Source organism: Pecten maximus, chromosome 4, assembly GCF_902652985.1.
Source record: "Pecten maximus chromosome 4, xPecMax1.1, whole genome shotgun sequence".
Lineage (NCBI taxonomy): Eukaryota > Metazoa > Mollusca > Bivalvia > Pectinida > Pectinidae > Pecten > Pecten maximus.
The window spans coordinates 32079930-32098361 of record NC_047018.1 but is presented as its reverse complement, the minus strand read 5'-3'; the positions used below and the strand labels follow the sequence as shown (position 1 = coordinate 32098361).

Genomic DNA, 18432 nt, shown 5'->3' with positions numbered 1-18432 from the left:
ACGGACCGAATCTAAGATGGCGACATGCATTTTCGGCTAATCGCATAAGTCGGTTAATCAGGTAAAAAGGCCCCGCAAATAGGCTACCCAATTAAGCAGAATGCACTGTATATTATTATCATATGATAAGCAATTAACAGTTACAACTGGTTGTAGTGGGTTTCTACCTCAACTTAAGGATCATAATTCAATTCCATCTAATGAACAAGTGCAATCAATCAATCACACTATGCATTCATTTTTTTATGTATGTATAAGCATGTCATTTTGAAATTGTATGTCACATAATATCGCTCCTAGACCTGTAATGGATGTATAAACCAAATAAGAAGGGTGTGGACCTAATTACAAGCTTTCCAAAACTAACCCCCAAAATCTTTAAAGTGGGTTTTTGTGTCAAAAAAAGTAAGTCCACAAAATGGTAAAATGGTAAAAATCACAATTCGTTTCTCTATGATTTTGCCATAACATCACTCCTAGACCTTTAATGAATGTATAAACCAAATTAGAAGGGCATGAGGTGTATACTTTTGGACTTACAAGCTTTCAAAAAACTTACTCCCAAAACTTTAAAGATTTGGGGTGGGAGGCCGACGCCGACGCCAATGCGGATGCCGGGGTGACAGCATTAGCTCTCGGTTACTTGTAACCGGTGAGCTAAAAAACTAAATCTCTTTTCCATTATTTTTCATCCAAAATTCCTAATTTCACGATGAGTAAAAATGTACATTAAAAGCATGATTTTCGAACTTCAAAAACATAATAAACAAGAATGACAGTGATCAAATCATTTATTTACTGGTGTGAAGCACAACAAAGCTTAGTTACTCAATACTTCTTAAGTTTAGCTTGGATAATGTTTCCCAAAACAAATGTCAAGTTTCCCAAAATCAGGGATATAGGTGTCATTCACAAAAAAAAAAAAACTCATTTGAAACTAGCAGAAAAAAAATCCGCCGATCAGACCACTTTTGACTCTACCCCTCATGGATCATAATATTTGATACACTAGTTATGATAATACCTTTTTGTGAATTTTGGTTTTCTAAAATATGTGATAAAGAGAAAGAATATTTTTCATGAAATAGTCACAAATGTTTTTAGTACTGTGTATTATTACATTGGCTATACAACAAATGTCCTTAGGATTATTACATTGGCTATACAATGTACCTGGCCATGTATTGATCATGTAATTAAAATCCGTCCAAAGACTCTAACACAGATATTTGTTTTTTATTGATGTGTAATTATGCTAAGTGTGTTGGTTACCATAGCTACTACCTGTACATGTATCTCTTTCCTACCTGATATAAGGTCAAATTAGGGTAGCAGCGATCTAATAACTATATTCAAGCCCCAGGTAAGGATTTCACATTGACACTGTAATATCTGAGTAATTTCTGTTTGATGACTGGATCAGACAACTTTAGAATGATAACAACATTTATTTGATACACAAACACCACAGTATTCCCACATAGGTAGAAAAGGTAAGTAAGGAGCACACCTAAATACCAATGTATCATGTAAATGCCTAGTTACAAGTATTAAGACATGTTTTGAAGGTGAATAGGCATAACAACATACAATGGTAAGGGTTTTACTGGCTAGCCACCTGGGCTCACACACTCACCAGCTAACTCACACTCTTACCACCTGGACTCACACACTCACCAGCTAGACTCACACTCTCAACAGCTAGACTCACACTCTCACCAGCTGGACTCACACACTCACCAGCTAGACTCACACTCTCAACAGCTAGGCTCACACTCTTACCAGCTAGACTCACACTCTCACCAGCTAGACTCACACTCTCACCAGCTAGACTCACACTCTCAACAGCTAGGCTCACACACTCACCAGCTAGACTCACATACTCACTAGCTAGACTCACACTCTCAACAGCTAACTCACACTCTTACCACCTGGGCTCACACACTCACCAGCTAGACTCACACTCTCAACAGCTAGGCTCACACTCTTACCAGCTAGACTCACACTCTCAACAGCTAGGCTCACACACTCAACAGCTAGACACACACACTCACCAGCTAGACTCACACTCTTACCAGCTAACTCACACTCTTACCAGCTAACTCACACTCTTACCACCTGGACTCACACTCTCACCAGCTAGACTCACACTCTTACCACCTGGACTCACACTCTCACCAGCTGGACTCACACTCTCACCAGCTAGACTCACACTTTCACCAGCTAGATTCACACTCTTACCAGCTGGAATCACACTCTCACCAGCTAGAATCACATACTCACCAGCTAGACTCACACTCTTACCACCTGGACTCACACTCTCACCAGCTAGACTCACACTTTCACCAGCTAGACTCACACTCTCACCAGCTAGACTCACATACACACCAGCTAGACTCACACTCTCACCAGCTAGACTCACACTCCTACCAGCTGGAATCACACTCTCACCAGCTGGAATCACACTCTCACCAGCTAGAATCACATACTCACCAGCTAGACTCACACTCTTACCAGCTAGACTCACATACTCACCAGCTAGACTCACACTCTCACCAGCTAGACTCACATACACACCAGCTAGACTCACACTCTCACCAGCTAGACTCACACTCTTACCAGCTGGAATCACACTCTCACCAGCTAGAATCACATACTCACCAGCTAGACTCATACTCACCAGCTAGACTCACACTCTTATATAATTACCAGCATGGCTCATACTCACCGGCTAGATTCACACTCTCACTGGCTAGACTCACACACTCACCAGCTAGACTCACACTCTCACCAGCTAGACTCACACTCTCACCAGCTAGACTCACACTCTCACCAGCTAGACTCACATTCTTACCAGCTAGACTCACACTCTCACCAGCTAGACTCACATTCTTACCAGCTAGACTCACACTCTCACCAGCTAGACTCACACTCTTACCAGCTGGAATCACACTCTCACCAGCTGGACTCACACTCTTATATAATTACCAGCATGGCTCATACTCACCGGCTAGATTCACACTCTCACTGGCTAGACTCACACACTCACCAGCTAGACTCACACTCTCACCAACTAGACTCACACTCTCATCAGCTAGGCTCACACTCTCATCAGCTAGACTCACACTTTCACCAGCTAGACTCACACTCTCACCAGCTAGACTCACACTCTTACCAGTTAGACTCACTCTTACCAGCTGGACTCACACTCTCACAGCTAGAATCACACTCTCACCAGAATGGCTCACACTCTCACAGCTAGAATCACACTCTCACCAGAATGGCTACCACTATCACCAGCTAGACTCACACTCTTACCAGCTGGACTCACACTCTCACAGCTAGAATCACTCTCACCAGAATGGCTCACACTCTCACCAGCTAGACTCACACTCTCATCAGCTAGACTCACACACACACCAGCTAGACTCACACTCTCACCAGAATGGCTCACACTCTCACCAGCTAGACTCATACTCACCAGCTAGACTCACACTCTTACCAGCATGGCTCATACTCACCAGCTAGATTCGCACACTCACCAGCATGGCTCATACTCATAGACTCAAACGTTTGCTTGTTTTGCACACTTACCAGCTGGACAAACACACACATCAGATGAGCTTAACCCTGAACTATCACTCACTAGGCTGCCTCCTAATGTACACTCACTCGCCAGCAAGGTGCACACACTCATACAGTCACCAGTTTGGTTCACACATGCTCTCACTAACTGGGTTCCCACACTCTTAAGCTGGACTCACACACTCACCAGCTAACTCACACTCTTACCACACATGCTCTCACACTCACTAGCTAGACTCACACTCTCATCAGCTAGGCTCACACTCTTACCAGCTAGACTCACATACTCACCAGCTAGACTCACACTCTTACCAGCTGGACTCACACTCTTACCAGCTAGACTCACACTCTTACCAGCTAGACTCACACTCTCAACAGCTAGGCTCACACTCTTACCAGCTAGACTCACACTCTCACCAGCTGGACTCACACTCTTACCAGCTGGACTCACACACTCACCAGCTGGACTCACACTCTCACAGCTAGAATCACTCTCACCAGAATGGCTCACACTCTCACCAGCTAGACTCACACTCTCATCAGCTAGACTCACACACACACCAGCTAGACTCACACTCTCACCAGAATGGCTCACACTCTCACCAGCTAGACTCATACTCACCAGCTAGACTCACACTCTTACCAGCATGGCTCATACTCACCAGCTAGATTCGCACACTCACCAGCATGGCTCATACTCATAGACTCAAACGTTTGCTTGGCTTGCACACTTACCAGCTGGACAAACACACACACCAGCTGAGCTCAACCCTGAACTATCACTCACTAGGCTGCCTCCTAATGTACACTCACTCGCCAGCAAGGTGCACACACTCATGCAGTCACCAGTTGGACTCACACATGCTCTCACTAACTGGGTTCCCACACTCTTAAGCTGGACTCACACACTCACCAGCTAACTCACACTCTTACCACACATGCTCTCACTAACTGGGTTCCCACACTCTTAAGCTGGAATCAAAATACATTCACAAGCTGGGCTCACACACTAACTCACCAGCTTGGCCTCACACATGCATACTCTCACCAGCTGGACTCACACACATTCATCAGCTGAACTAACACACACACTAACCAGCTGGACTCACACACCATCACCAGCTGGACTCACACACTCATCAGCTGGGCTCACATAAACTCACTCACCTGCTGGGCTCACACATGCTCTCACCAAATGAGCTCCCACACATACTTATCAGAATGCCTCACAATATGAGTATAACTGAATGTTACATTAGGACAAAACATTATATAATCATCACTAATACGTAATTTCAATTAAAATGAAAGAGATGTGCTTACCGTCCCAAGTCATTTTGCCGGGACTAAATATATCTGATTGATCCCATGTCCAGTGTCCAACAACATGGCCTTTCCTCCAGTTACCAACAGTCAATCATTACCATTGTACATATACTAGAGGCTCCATTTACATGGTGTTACACATGCTGGGTGACTTCATCACAGAACTAATGTGTCAGTTTAATTCCTGTGTAAATAGTTACTCCAATGTAACACTCACCGCGTTATTAATTGTATATCTTGGATATATAATACTTTCTGTTGTCACAACGTCAGAGCGGATTGGTGCATTTCACATCACAATGTATATATCATCAAAAAAACTGGTTTTGATAGTACTGCAAGACCTTTGTAAATGCTGCACAAGGTTCATGTAGGTGTCAAACCAATAACGAATTACCAGTTAAGCAGCATGGCTATGCTGTCTGTTTGGACCTTCATCAGATACTGTCCTGAGCTACGTACCTGCAGCCTTCATAAGGCCAGTCATAACCCTTTGTGGTCAGAAAAATACACTAAGCAATCAAGCTCCGTTACAGAAGTATCCACACAATTGAAGCCTTCAAATGAGGCAGCATTAAACATTTACTGGACCCTGACATAATCAGATATACCTTCCTCTTAAACAGGTAGATATACAGCGCATACGGCTCTCAGGTAGGATAAAGCCAGATATATACGCTACCTGAGACAGGTAAACGTGTATACACATACACGTAGAATAGAAAGTTGTCAAATCAATCAGCAATCCTCGGCTCCTCCAGTAAATCAATCGATATCCCCACAGATCTGCTATCCTGTATCAGTACGACAGGTCTAAATTTAAAAGGGTTTTATTTACATAGAGAAATTCAAAATAACCTTTAAGCAGCTAAATTATGATACATAATTATGTTTGTTTTAATGTAAAGAGTCAGCTTGCAGTACTACTGGCTACCAGCTTTACATGTGGGTATTGGAACAGGAACAGTACTATTATAACCCACTGCATGTGTGAAGGATGTGACAACTGTTATGGGGAAGTGGGGGCGGAGGCTGGTATTGTTAGAGTTAAACTTTAGGGTATTCAACAAAATTCTACTGTGCATTTTTTGGTAAACACTATATTAAACTAAAAATGTCATTTGCTAATGTGTTATAAGTGGTCATGGGCCCCTAATTTGCCCTTGCACCATGCATGTATTGAATTCAGGTTTTCACCTTAAAGTCAAAAACCGATGCACAGTACGTATACGTATTCATAAACCAAAATTCCATAGTTATAGCAATTTTAGGGTAAATTGTAAATTTAAAGTCAAGAATGAATATTTCATAAAATCAAAATTTACCCACAAATTTGCTGCAATTATTAATTCTATCATTAATTTTCATTTTTAGCAAATTTCTCTGCAGATATGATCAGATGCATGTGTACACATGTGTAACATATGCTAAATCCTAATCGAGTACAGAGAAAGTTTCTACACATATGATATCATAAATATGCATAATATAATGTAAATAACATAAAATAATGTTAAATTGTTACTAATTGCAAGTAATGAAGGCCAGAAATCAGGTACATGATCATGTGATATTATCAGGTCCTTGGTTACAGGTATCACAGCTGCCATTTATAATATAACCAGTTCTGACAGACAGGTAAAACTTATATAACATGTACAATTTCTCAGAGAACTATATTACCACTTCATCGTCAAAAATTTTGTTGTGTCCGCGCGCTCTTGTACAACAGATGTGCATTCTTATATACATAAAACAATGATAATTCAGATACAGAAAAGTTTAACAGTACAGGAATCTAATGTTGTTATGGCAAATCAATGTTATTTGTTTTATTTTTTATCAAATTACTTATCTTATCGTTCCTGGATACAATATGTGTCATGTTCTGTAACTATGATGTACATTTTTGTAAAATATATTTGTGTCTTGATAAAGGGGCATATTGCCTTTGTAATCTAATAATTACCTGTCTGTACTGTTGCTATTACTTCATTGATCATACAATCAGTATAAGATATATAACCTAACACTGGTGGCATAGTGGTTAGTGCACTTGCCCTTCACTAAAACAGCTGGGGTTCCTTTCCTCTGTTGCATGAAAACTTGCACAAACAGTCGGGTACCTGTAAGACAATGTATGTTTTCTCTGGATTTACTTTCAGCTCATTTTCCCCACAATTTCCACACACACTTATATCACAGCCAAAACCAAGAATTGCTAAATAATTTATGTCAGCGCTATAGTAGGTGCTTCATGACTACTTACCTGGTTTCACCAATTTGGCACTTTTTGTGTTTCCATAGATATCCAGGCATAACCACACTGAACGGTCGGTAGGAATGCCTTGGAGACAGGCACCCTTATGTAATCCATCCACAAACAGCTGTAGCTGACCTTGAGAACTGAGGTACAAGGTCAAATGTGATCCTGTATCTACAAAACATTCACTTATTGGCTGGATCCAGTATCCCTCCCTTTTTGCCAGGTAAGGCAAGGCATATCGTGGTAAGTCAGATACACTGGTCTTACTTGGATCCTGACAGGTCAGTCCAACCCTCAGGGCCCCACTCCATGTCTGGACAGTGGTCAGCTCCAGACACACTTTCTGGTTGACCTTGACTGGCAGGTCACTGAACACAATGCCATTGCAGAATGAGGCATCTGAACGAGTGGCCAAAGTCTTGTTTTCCAGGAGTGAAATGCCAGTCCCATGGACATTGTGAAATTTCATTGTCCTTTTTTCACGAAATTGTTCGTAAAAATTTAAATATTTCATGCCCTGATGGGCCATATTCATTGTTTCTGCCATAAATAAAATTCACATATTGTTTTTCCTTCTTTTGCTGTCTACAGCTGTGTTGTAAATCTCAGAGTCAATCCCTGTAGGAAAAGATGAAAATAGAAAAAAAATGATTTTCATATTGATTTACATCATTTGCCAACAAATGTCAGAGAATATATTGCTTCTCAGTATTCTGTATAAATATAGAAGGTAAATAGATCAATGGAAATCTTGGTGTCTCCAGGGATCAGGTTGCTTGGCTGTATCAACATCATTCTGACTTAATGGTATACATATACAAATGTACACTGTATATAATATATATATATATAGTAGCGATGCTTATGGACAGCACAATAATTGGGACATGTGAGACATCCGACACTTCAACATTTTGTACCTTTTTACATCAAAGGGTTGACAAACATTTATATGGTAGTATATTGGGTAGGGAACATTAATATAACCTGCTGGAAAATATTCAAGGTATACTGTATTTATCAAAGTTTAGCATTAGTGTTTGGGGAGGACTTACTTATTAACCATTTTTAGCTTACACCAGTAATTCTGATACTATTTTAGAATTGATGATTCTGCAAATATAAAATTGGGAGCCCAAGGCTTATTTATGGATAAATATTGGATGTGTCAATAATAAAGTGCAAATTGATTAGAGAGAACTACCATTATAGGAACAATTGACAAGGCTGCAGCTTTATTGTTGCTACACGTAATTATAGTCAAACAACATCTGTATGATAAGGCAGTGTCGCAACTTAATGTATTATATCATCCAATAGCATATAGTAAAATCATGTGGTGACAGACATCAGAACAATTATATATTATATAACATTTCTATAATTAATGAATTATATATTTAGATTTGTTTGTTTGATCGCCCCATGAACATAGCCAGAGTCATATTGAGGTGAGGGTCTCCTTGAAGTAGTTGGTGACTACCTCGACACTGAACGTCATACTGGAGACCTGCTGATGCCATCTAGAATAATAAGGGTAAAGTGTTTTGCCCATGGACACAACCACAACAGCACAGATTGGCCTGTTTCTCAACTTCCAAAGGAACACAAACCTGCATCTCCAATCTTCACCTGAGGTTAAGTGGTTGAACCTGTAACCGACTGAGCTATCTCGTCCCAAGCTCTATCTAAGTGTTTCAAGTAATCTTTATTTCAAGATTATTATGAATTCACTGTTTTTGCAGTACTTTGGCATGTGTTCTAATTTTGTATTCACTTGTGATGGGAAATTAGTTGAAAATTCAAAATTGATCATCAGTTATATCTATTATAATACACTGCATGGATACTGGCCATGGCCAGAGCTGAAACAAATATGATAGCAGACTTTGATATTCCAATATTCATTTCAACTCTAGTATCAGAAGATTATTGCATCTAATGTTCCTCATGAGTATAGATGTCATGAAAAGTCCAAATACCTATTGATCTGTTTCTACCTTTCTGAACATTAACAGGATAAAAATAAAAGCCAATTCTGAAACTGTATGATGCGATGATCGACACACAAATATTGTTTCGTTTTCAAAGATAATCCAGAAACAGATCATTTTTAATCATAATGTTGGCTATCAGTATCTATGGTAAAAGGAAAATATATGTGAATAAATTCTACCAAAGGTAAGCACATATAGAATTGATGCACACAACAAGATTGATGCACACATGAAGTATCTCAAACACAAACATGCATAACTGTATGTATTTGTGTACCCACAAATAGTAATTGCTGAATTGTTTAATTAATGAATCAATTAAGTAAATTTATTTATCAAATATTGATATTACAAATTCACCAAATGAGATATATCGTTCATTAATTTGAAAGTTACTGCATGATTGATTGTTGAATTATTGATGTTTATTTTCCATGCAGGAAAAGGCTGAAGGCTTCAGCTATTAATACATTGCTCACCATAATGAATTTCTGTTTATATTGACTATAATTGGTTTTCTTATTCCATTTGACGCTTATATTTTTCTCAACATTTTATAATTTCTAAATTCTAAAGGAATTCATTAATGATTTTTGCTTTTGATTTCAAAAAATTGAATAAATATCAACACTGTATAGGTCTTTATCTCAGGGGAATTTTTGATATACTGGATATGTCATAACAATTCAGAGGCACAATTCAATCAGGTTTTTTTATTAGCTACTCAGCGTACCTATACAGAACATCTATCAATGTATTGAGATATGAAGTTTACACGTCACCATGCTCAATAACCATGTGTGATGGGCGAGTGAGATATGTGTATTGCATGTCAACATATTAATTTTGACGCATTCAAATTTCAGGGCATTACATAATTACCATTTGAACAGATTAGCACAATGATGAATGACACACCCACATTTGAACAGATTAGCACAATGATGACTGACACACCCACATTATCAACTATAGAAATAATATAAAGAAAGTGTAATTTGCGGAATCATAATTTTGATCAAGCTTCCTGCATGAAATAAAGTATGTTTACTGTTTGTTAGTGTAACATCGAGCTCGCTAAAAAATCACATTGTATAAACAATTTGTATGTAAATCACATTGTATAAACAATTTGTATGTAAATGGGTTTTTTTTTTTTCTATTACACATACAATATTCAATGGGGGAAATTAATTCATTTGATAGGTTTTGAACAGGTGTTATGGTGTTCTGTGTATTCAACTGTACATGTGGCAGATTGGCCCACTGATACCTGAAATAAGCAGGTATGTACCGTGTGTAATATCTGTATCTTTTGGGATTGGTATATTGTGTTTAAAATATGTACCAGGTATATCTACCAAATCAACCCCATTTTAATCAACTATAAACAAAATAATGCTACCTATCTACAAGCAAATTACATACAGCAAGAGTCTTAGTGAAATATATATATATACAGAATGCATAAGGAGATACTATGACTAATATACAAAGCCAAACTAGAAATAAAGATGACACCACACACAACTGAATCATGAGTTTATCCAAATGTGCATGGCTGGTTGGAATAGAGAACTGTACCATTGGGGAAGGTCTTTCACTGGAAAGTCGAAAGAAACAAACCGTTATAGAGTACGGACATAATGTAAAATGTATCAGAATGCATGTAACAACTGATCAAACACTGTTGAACCATGAGCACCAGGAAAACAAGAGTATAATAGTTAACCCCCACAGCAACCCTCAAACTAAATATTAGAACCGTAGTACACTTATAAAGGATTTTCAAAGCCTTTCAACACTCTCACCAACAATTTAACATTATATTTGCCATCAAAAGTCTAAGTCCAAAATGTTTTTAAAAAAACAACACTTTTTTCTCAAAACATATACTCTCCGACAACAGATAGTGATAGTTAACCCCCATAGCAACCCCAAAACCGAATATTAGAATGCCAGTACAATTATAAAATAGTTTGTTGATGCATTTCAACACTCTCACCAAAAACTTAACATTAGATTTTACCAGGGTAAGTCCAAAATATTAAAAAAAAAAAAAAAAAAAAAATTTAATTCTAAAACATTATATATTCTGACTCTGGATAGTAAAAGTTAATCTCCACAGCAACCCTAGCCGAAACCAACTATTAGAACTCTAGTACAATTATAAAGGAGTTTGCTGACGTCTTTCAACACTTGCACTAAAAACTTTACATTTAGAAACCAACGCTGACACTGGGATGACAACATAGCCCCCCCTCTCTTAAAGAGATGAGCTATAATCAGTTTTTATTATAACCGTACCTGCATTGTCTAAGAAACAATTTGTTGTAGTCAATAGAAGAGTTTGCTGGTCTTAGGCTTAAAGAGAAGGTCACATAGCCATAAGAAATATTTCAGAAAACATTAACAGACAGCATGGTCACAATAGAAGATAAATCGGTACACAATAGAACATTAAAAGGCATAAGAAGACTGAATGGAGGCTTAAAGAAAACATTTAAACATGATGGATAAAGATGGATGTTGTGACAGCACATTAAAGGAAATTAAATAATACAACTACACAAGCTCTTCTATTAATAATCTGTAGATGTGAACTGATTTGGTGGTATATCTTCTGTCAATAATCTATGGATGTGAACTGATTTGGTGGTATATCGTCTGTCAATAATCTATGGATGTGAACTGATTTGGTGGTATATCGTCTGTCAATAATCCAGATGTGAACTGATTTGGTGGTATATCTTCTATCAATAATCTATGGATGTGAACTGATTTGGTGGTATATCGTCTGTCAATAATCTATGGATGTGAACTGATTTGGTGGTATATCGTCTGTCAATAATCTATGGATGTGAACTGATTTGGTGGTATATCTTCTATTAATAATCTATGGATGTGACCCGATTTGGTGGTATAACGTCTGTCAATAATCTATGGATGTGAACTGATTTGGTGGTAAATCGTCTATCAATAATCTATGGATGTGAACTGATTTGGTGGTATATCTAGATCTTCTATCAATAATCTATGGATGTGAACTGATTTGGTGGTATATCTTCTATTAATAATCGATGGATGTGAACTAATTTGGTGGTAAATCGTCTATCAATAATCTATGGATGTGAACTGATTTGGTGGTATATCGTCTGTCAATAATCTATGGATGTGAACTGATTTGGTGGTATATCTAGATCTTCTATCAATAATCTATGGAAGTGACCCGATTTGGTGGTATATCTAGATCTTCTATCAATAATCTATGGATGTGAACTGATTTGGTGGTATATCTTCTATCAATAATCTATGGATGTGAACTGATTTGGTGGTAAATCGTCTATCAAAAATCTGTAGATGTGAACTGATTTGGTGGTATATCGTCTGTCAATAATCTATGGATGTGAACTGATTTGGTGGTATATCGTCTATCAATAATCTATAGATGTGATCTGATTTGGTGGTATGTCGTCTATCAATAATCTATGGATGTGAACTGATTTGGTGGTATATCGTCTATCAATAATCTATGGATGTGAACTGATTTGGTGTTATATCGTCTATCAATAATCTATGGATGTGAACTGATTCGGTGGTACATTTTCGATATAATTGCATGGAGAGGGTAAACTGACAGTGGATCATTTGTGACAGAGGAAATGTTTTAATAACTGTAACATAAAGAAAGAAACAGGTTTTATGATAACTTTATCATTAAAACATCCTCAACTTTATGGAAGCTAAAAAACCATTAACCTTGTTTTACATAACCATTTTATGGTGTAATAATAATTAAATGGCTATATGATTTTTTATTTACATGTTTATTGCACAATTTGCATACATGGAAATGAGTCAAATGACTACTTGCATGCATAACATGTACAAATTATTGGTTATTTGGTCTGGCATTTATGCTTCAATGCTACAGTTCTACAAATAACAAGAGGCCCAGAGGGTCTGTATCACTCACCTGGATGTTAATTCCCATAAATAATATAATATGTTTCCATATAATAAACACTTCATTATTTTTCCAATTCAATATTACATATCATTTGACCCATTTGAAAGCACAAATTCTAACATCAGTCTCTATTTCCCCTATATCTGGCCTTGCTCTCTATCCAAATCTAATCAAATGCTTATACAAAGTTGCAATTGACAATCATGACAAATAGTGTGTTTTCCCTTAATATTGCTCCCATATCATCCCAAACTCAGAGCACAAGATTGCAATTGTGCAACAGTGTCATTGTCCTGAAGGATTCTGACTTATATTCTGTAATTTACATTTGCTCTTCCATGCCATCAATCAATCAGTTTCCACCAATAGGCACCCAAGGGAAAGTTGGATGAAATTGAACTAGAAAAACAGCTATAATACACTGGATCAAGGGTGCAAATCATGTTGATCTCTGTTATGAAATGTCATGGTCCATGGCAAGCCATTGTAATATCAATTATCTATTTCGCTTAGTTGAATAGTATTTTTACTTAAGTAAATCAAAATCTTTTTATAACTCCAGCTAAAATAATACATAAGAAAAGTTTTTTGAATTTCAGTAAAAACCTTTTCAGCTTAAGTCAAAACTTTTTACCTTAAGCTAATTATAGATAATAAATATTAAAACGACTTGCCATACTGGTCTACATGTATTGGCAACAATGTCATATGCATTAGATGTATTCCAACAATGTTAGAGGATTACACGGCAAGAAACTTCTGACAGATGCCTTTAACAAATCACAGCAAATTTTAGCTAGCTAATTAAGATGAATACATGTACATCTAATCTTTTTTATAAACTTTGTTTATCTAATTTTAAGATATTTAAATATGTAGAAACATAAATGTAGTTTTTTTTTAAATAATTTTGGAGAAAAAGTAACGTCCCTGGCCATTCCAATCCCTTTTTCTGGGTTTATACGTAGAATCAATATATTATTTAGTATTGTGGATTTACAGGCAATGCTCCAGACTACAGATCTAGAGAGCCCGTGATAGGTAACGTCACATCTCTATGAAGTACGTACTATATTTATGTTGATAAGTACTTCACAGAAATGTGACATTACCTACCTTTTAGGCCTATACATCCATGGCCTATTCAAAACCAAGACATGTACACCACAAAACCTCTGTGGCCACTCTCAAAACTACAGGTAGCAACACACCACGCGTGGGATCCCTTTCGGCGGGGCTATGGACGGGCGGTGGTACACTCAGGGTGTGACCCTGCACACTTCTGCACGTGTTCGACCACTTGCGTACACTTACCTGTATGTTTGACAGCTGAAAACGTCGAGAACAACATCGATAAACACGGGCGACATGGCTGGCGAAGGAAAACAAAAACAACTAAGTCGCACAAATGTTTGAATAGCAAGATGCTTAGCGTCAAGCGTTTTAGGCACACAGAATCTATTAACGGGTACTATAGACTAGGCCTACCTGTCATTGTACAGCTAGGTGACAAAAGGGATTCGAGGCTTGGCGGTGACACAAAGTTAATATTTGTTATAGTATAAACTTAATTATCATATGTTTTAATGCCAAGTATTTTCCTATATCCAATTTATAATGCACACATCTTTTTTTCATTTTATAAAAAAAGTCTCGTCCCTCCGAAATCCTAAGAGAACATTAAAACGTGGAACAGGTTGTGCTTTGTATCCAAAACACTGGTAAAGATGGTGACTTTAATTTGTGTTCTATATCATAGTTTTGTTAAAAGATTGTGTAAAAATGCTGAGGCAGACTGCTTAGATAATGAAATCGAGAAAAAGATTCAGCTCTCGAAACACTTGCAAGTTTGTTACGCAAGTAGGAACTCCTAAAACCAGACTTATTTTTTTTAACAACAAAAAACAGATATGACAATTTTCCCCGTTCACACTACCACAACATTTGAGTCAGACTTTGGATTTTGTTGATAACCATGTTTTTAAACTTTTAACATATTTTTTTTAATGTTTAGTTTTTTTATGGACTTTTGCCAATTATTAGCTGCACGATTGACAATAAGCTGTCTTTACGCTTTAGAAATAGCCGAAAGTCAAGGATGTTCTTTTGAAGTCCTAAGCTTACTATTCTCTGACTGTATAGGGCCGTGTATCCAAGGACTGGTCTCATTTGGCTAGTTTATATCGACGAGGTAGCACTCTCAAGCGGCTTTTGCAAAATGGACAAAATCGGTATAAGAGCAGTGATCCAATATTTGCATACAAAAGTTTAACACCTAAGGATATATCCATAATGATATGGTAGCAACACTTGGGAAAGATGTCCCTTCATATGTTACAGTGAAAAGGCGGGTGGCGGAATATAAGCGCGGCCGCCAGAGCCTTGAGGATGACCCCCGTCCCTGAAGGCCTGTCAATGTTGCAACCCCAGAAGTGGTCAATAAAGTTCACGTTATCGTTATGACTGACAGACGAGTCACAGAAAGATAAATAGCCGGTGGAGTACGCATTTCACAGGAAAGAGTACATTCCATTCTGACCGAGGATCAGGCAATGGGAAAGCTTTCGGCCCGATGGGTACCAAGACTTCTGACAGTTGATCAGAAGCACACCAGGCGCACATTATCGCGGGCTAATCTTAACATTTTTTAAGAAGATCCTGCCCATTTTCTTCAGAGATTTGTCACTATGGATGTGACATGGGTTCATCATTTTACCCCAGAGGCCAAACAAAAATCGAAACAATGTCTCTCCCCCGCCAAAGAAGGCAAAGACTGTTCCGTTATGGCCGCGGTTTTCTGGGATGCAGATGGTATTCTGCTGATAGATTATCTCCAAAAGGGACAAACAATCAATGGCCCATACTATGCTTCACTTCTGAGGCAGTTACGGGAAAATATTAAACTTAAGCGCCACGGAAAGCTCACTAAAGGTGTCTTATTCAATCAGGACAATGCTCCTGTTCACAACTCTGTCATTGCCATGGCTGCCATTCACGATTGTGGCTTTAAATTGATTGAGCATCCGCCTTATTCACCTCATCTCGCTCAATCGGACTTTCATCTATTTCCAAAACTGAAAACAGCTAGTTCAGGCACCCACTTGCAGTCAGATGATGACGTCATACATGCAGTGGATGACTTTCTGAACAGCCAAGAAAAGGAGTTCTATAAAAGCGGCATTGAGGTCCTGATACTGAAGGGGATTATGTTGAAAAATAACACAATATGTCCGACAAAATTCAAATCCTTCAATATGAGGCTCACAACTTATCAATCAGTCCTCGTACTTTGCCTAATCCATATTGGATTTGGGGGGAAAGGTTGTTGGACTCCATACGAGCCATAACTTCGGTCCGAATGATTTTTGTTTTATTGTTGTTGCTTGTTTTTGGTTTTTGTTTTGGTAAAGGTTTTATACGGGGCAAGATGATCGGTCTATAAAACCCAGGATTGTTTTTGGCACGACTACTCCCCATTGTTTTGGTATAACATTTTCCTAGAGTGATTTTTAATACCATTTGTATATATATAGTCACCGGTTTGCAGAAAAGCGTCGCATGACTCAACTGTTTCTGATGAATATATTGTCTGGGCCTGGGGGTTTTATTGGTGTTAGTTGACTTAATGGAACTGATTACTTTTTACCAATAATTTCAATGGAATCTAGTTGATTTGAACTCCTCTGGGGAATTTCGTGAGTTACCGCTGTTGTCGCAAAAACCAACACTGGAGAAAATCCGTTTAGTGTGTTAGCATTGTCTCAACCGTTGGCTTTTAGTTCGCCGTTCGGTTTCAACAAATGTTGAGTGTATTTCCAAAATAGTTTGAGATTAGTTTTCATTTTCGATCATATTGTTCTCGTAGTTGTATGTGGATCCCCTCGAAAGACGGATGTAGTGATTTCTGGCTGATTTGTATGCCCCAAAATTCTCACTCATTTGGTAATAAAATATTTTGGCTATTTGTGAGTTTTGTCCTTTCTGGCATTTTTAACAGCTATGTCCAGACATGGACCTTGGGAGACACGTAAACATGTATCCTTACTCGCTGGTATTTTGTCAATATTCTTGTTGAGGGAAACAGTGGGTAATGTCCATGTCTGATTTACGCCCTGTTTTTGTTCAATTCCGGTTAGGTCTAGCTGTGAGATTTCGTTCTTGATTGAAGTGTAGTTTGTGGAAATTTTTCATCGGCACTTTGTCAGTTTGTTTTATATACATATGCAGCAGATGAGTAGTGAGCCTTTTTTATTTGATGAAACAAGTCACATATTCTGAACATATTACAGCAAGTTCCACAATGTCAACTATGATGCCTAGCTTGAAGTTAGTGAAATGAAAATAAACAAGGAGCATGAGTGTACATTAGAGCAAGATTATTAGGCATGGCTATTTACATGGACATTTACATGGACATTCACATGGACAATTACATGGACATTTACATGGACATTCACATGGACAATTACATGGACATTCACATGGACATTCACATGGACAATTACATGGACATTTACATGGACATTTACATGGACATTCACATGGACAAATACATGGACATTTACATGGACATTCACATGGACAATTACATGGACATTTACATGGATATTTGCATGGACATTTACATGGACATTCACATGGACATTTACATGGACATTCACATGGCTATTTACATGGACATTCACATGGACAATTACATGGACATTCACATGGACATTCACATGGACAATTACATGGACATTTACATGGACATTTACATGGACATTTACATGGACATTCACATGGACAAATACATGGACATTTACATGGACATTCACATGGACAATTACATGGACATTTACATGGATATTTACATGGACATTTACATGGACATTCACATGGACATTTACATGGACATTTACATGGACAATTACATGGACAAATACATGGACATTTACATGGGCATTTACATGGACAATTACATGGACATTTACATGGATATTTACATGGACATTTACATGGACATTCACATGGACATTTACATGGACATTCACATGGACATTTACATGGACAATTACATGGACATTTACATGGACATTTACATGGATATTTACATGGATATTTACATGGACATTCACATGGACATTTACATGGACAATTACATGGACATTTACATGGACAATTACATGGACATTTACATGGACATTCACATGGACATTTACATGGACATTCACATGGACATTTACATGGACAATCACATGGACAATTACATGGACATTCACATGGACATTCACATGGACAATTACATG

At 37.9% G+C, this 18432-nt stretch overlaps 1 protein-coding gene across 1 annotated transcript in view; it reads right to left on the bottom strand.

The window, feature by feature from the left end:
• Positions 1 to 14525, bottom strand: part of LOC117325846 — a 43031-nt gene extending 28506 nt beyond the window's left edge. The window contains 2 exon segments of the mRNA XM_033882341.1: positions 7181 to 7795; positions 14459 to 14525. Of these exon segments, the coding sequence (XP_033738232.1) occupies positions 7181 to 7724 (544 nt within the window). The 5' untranslated portion in view covers positions 7725 to 7795; positions 14459 to 14525.
• Positions 14526 to 18432: the final 3907 nt, after the last annotated feature.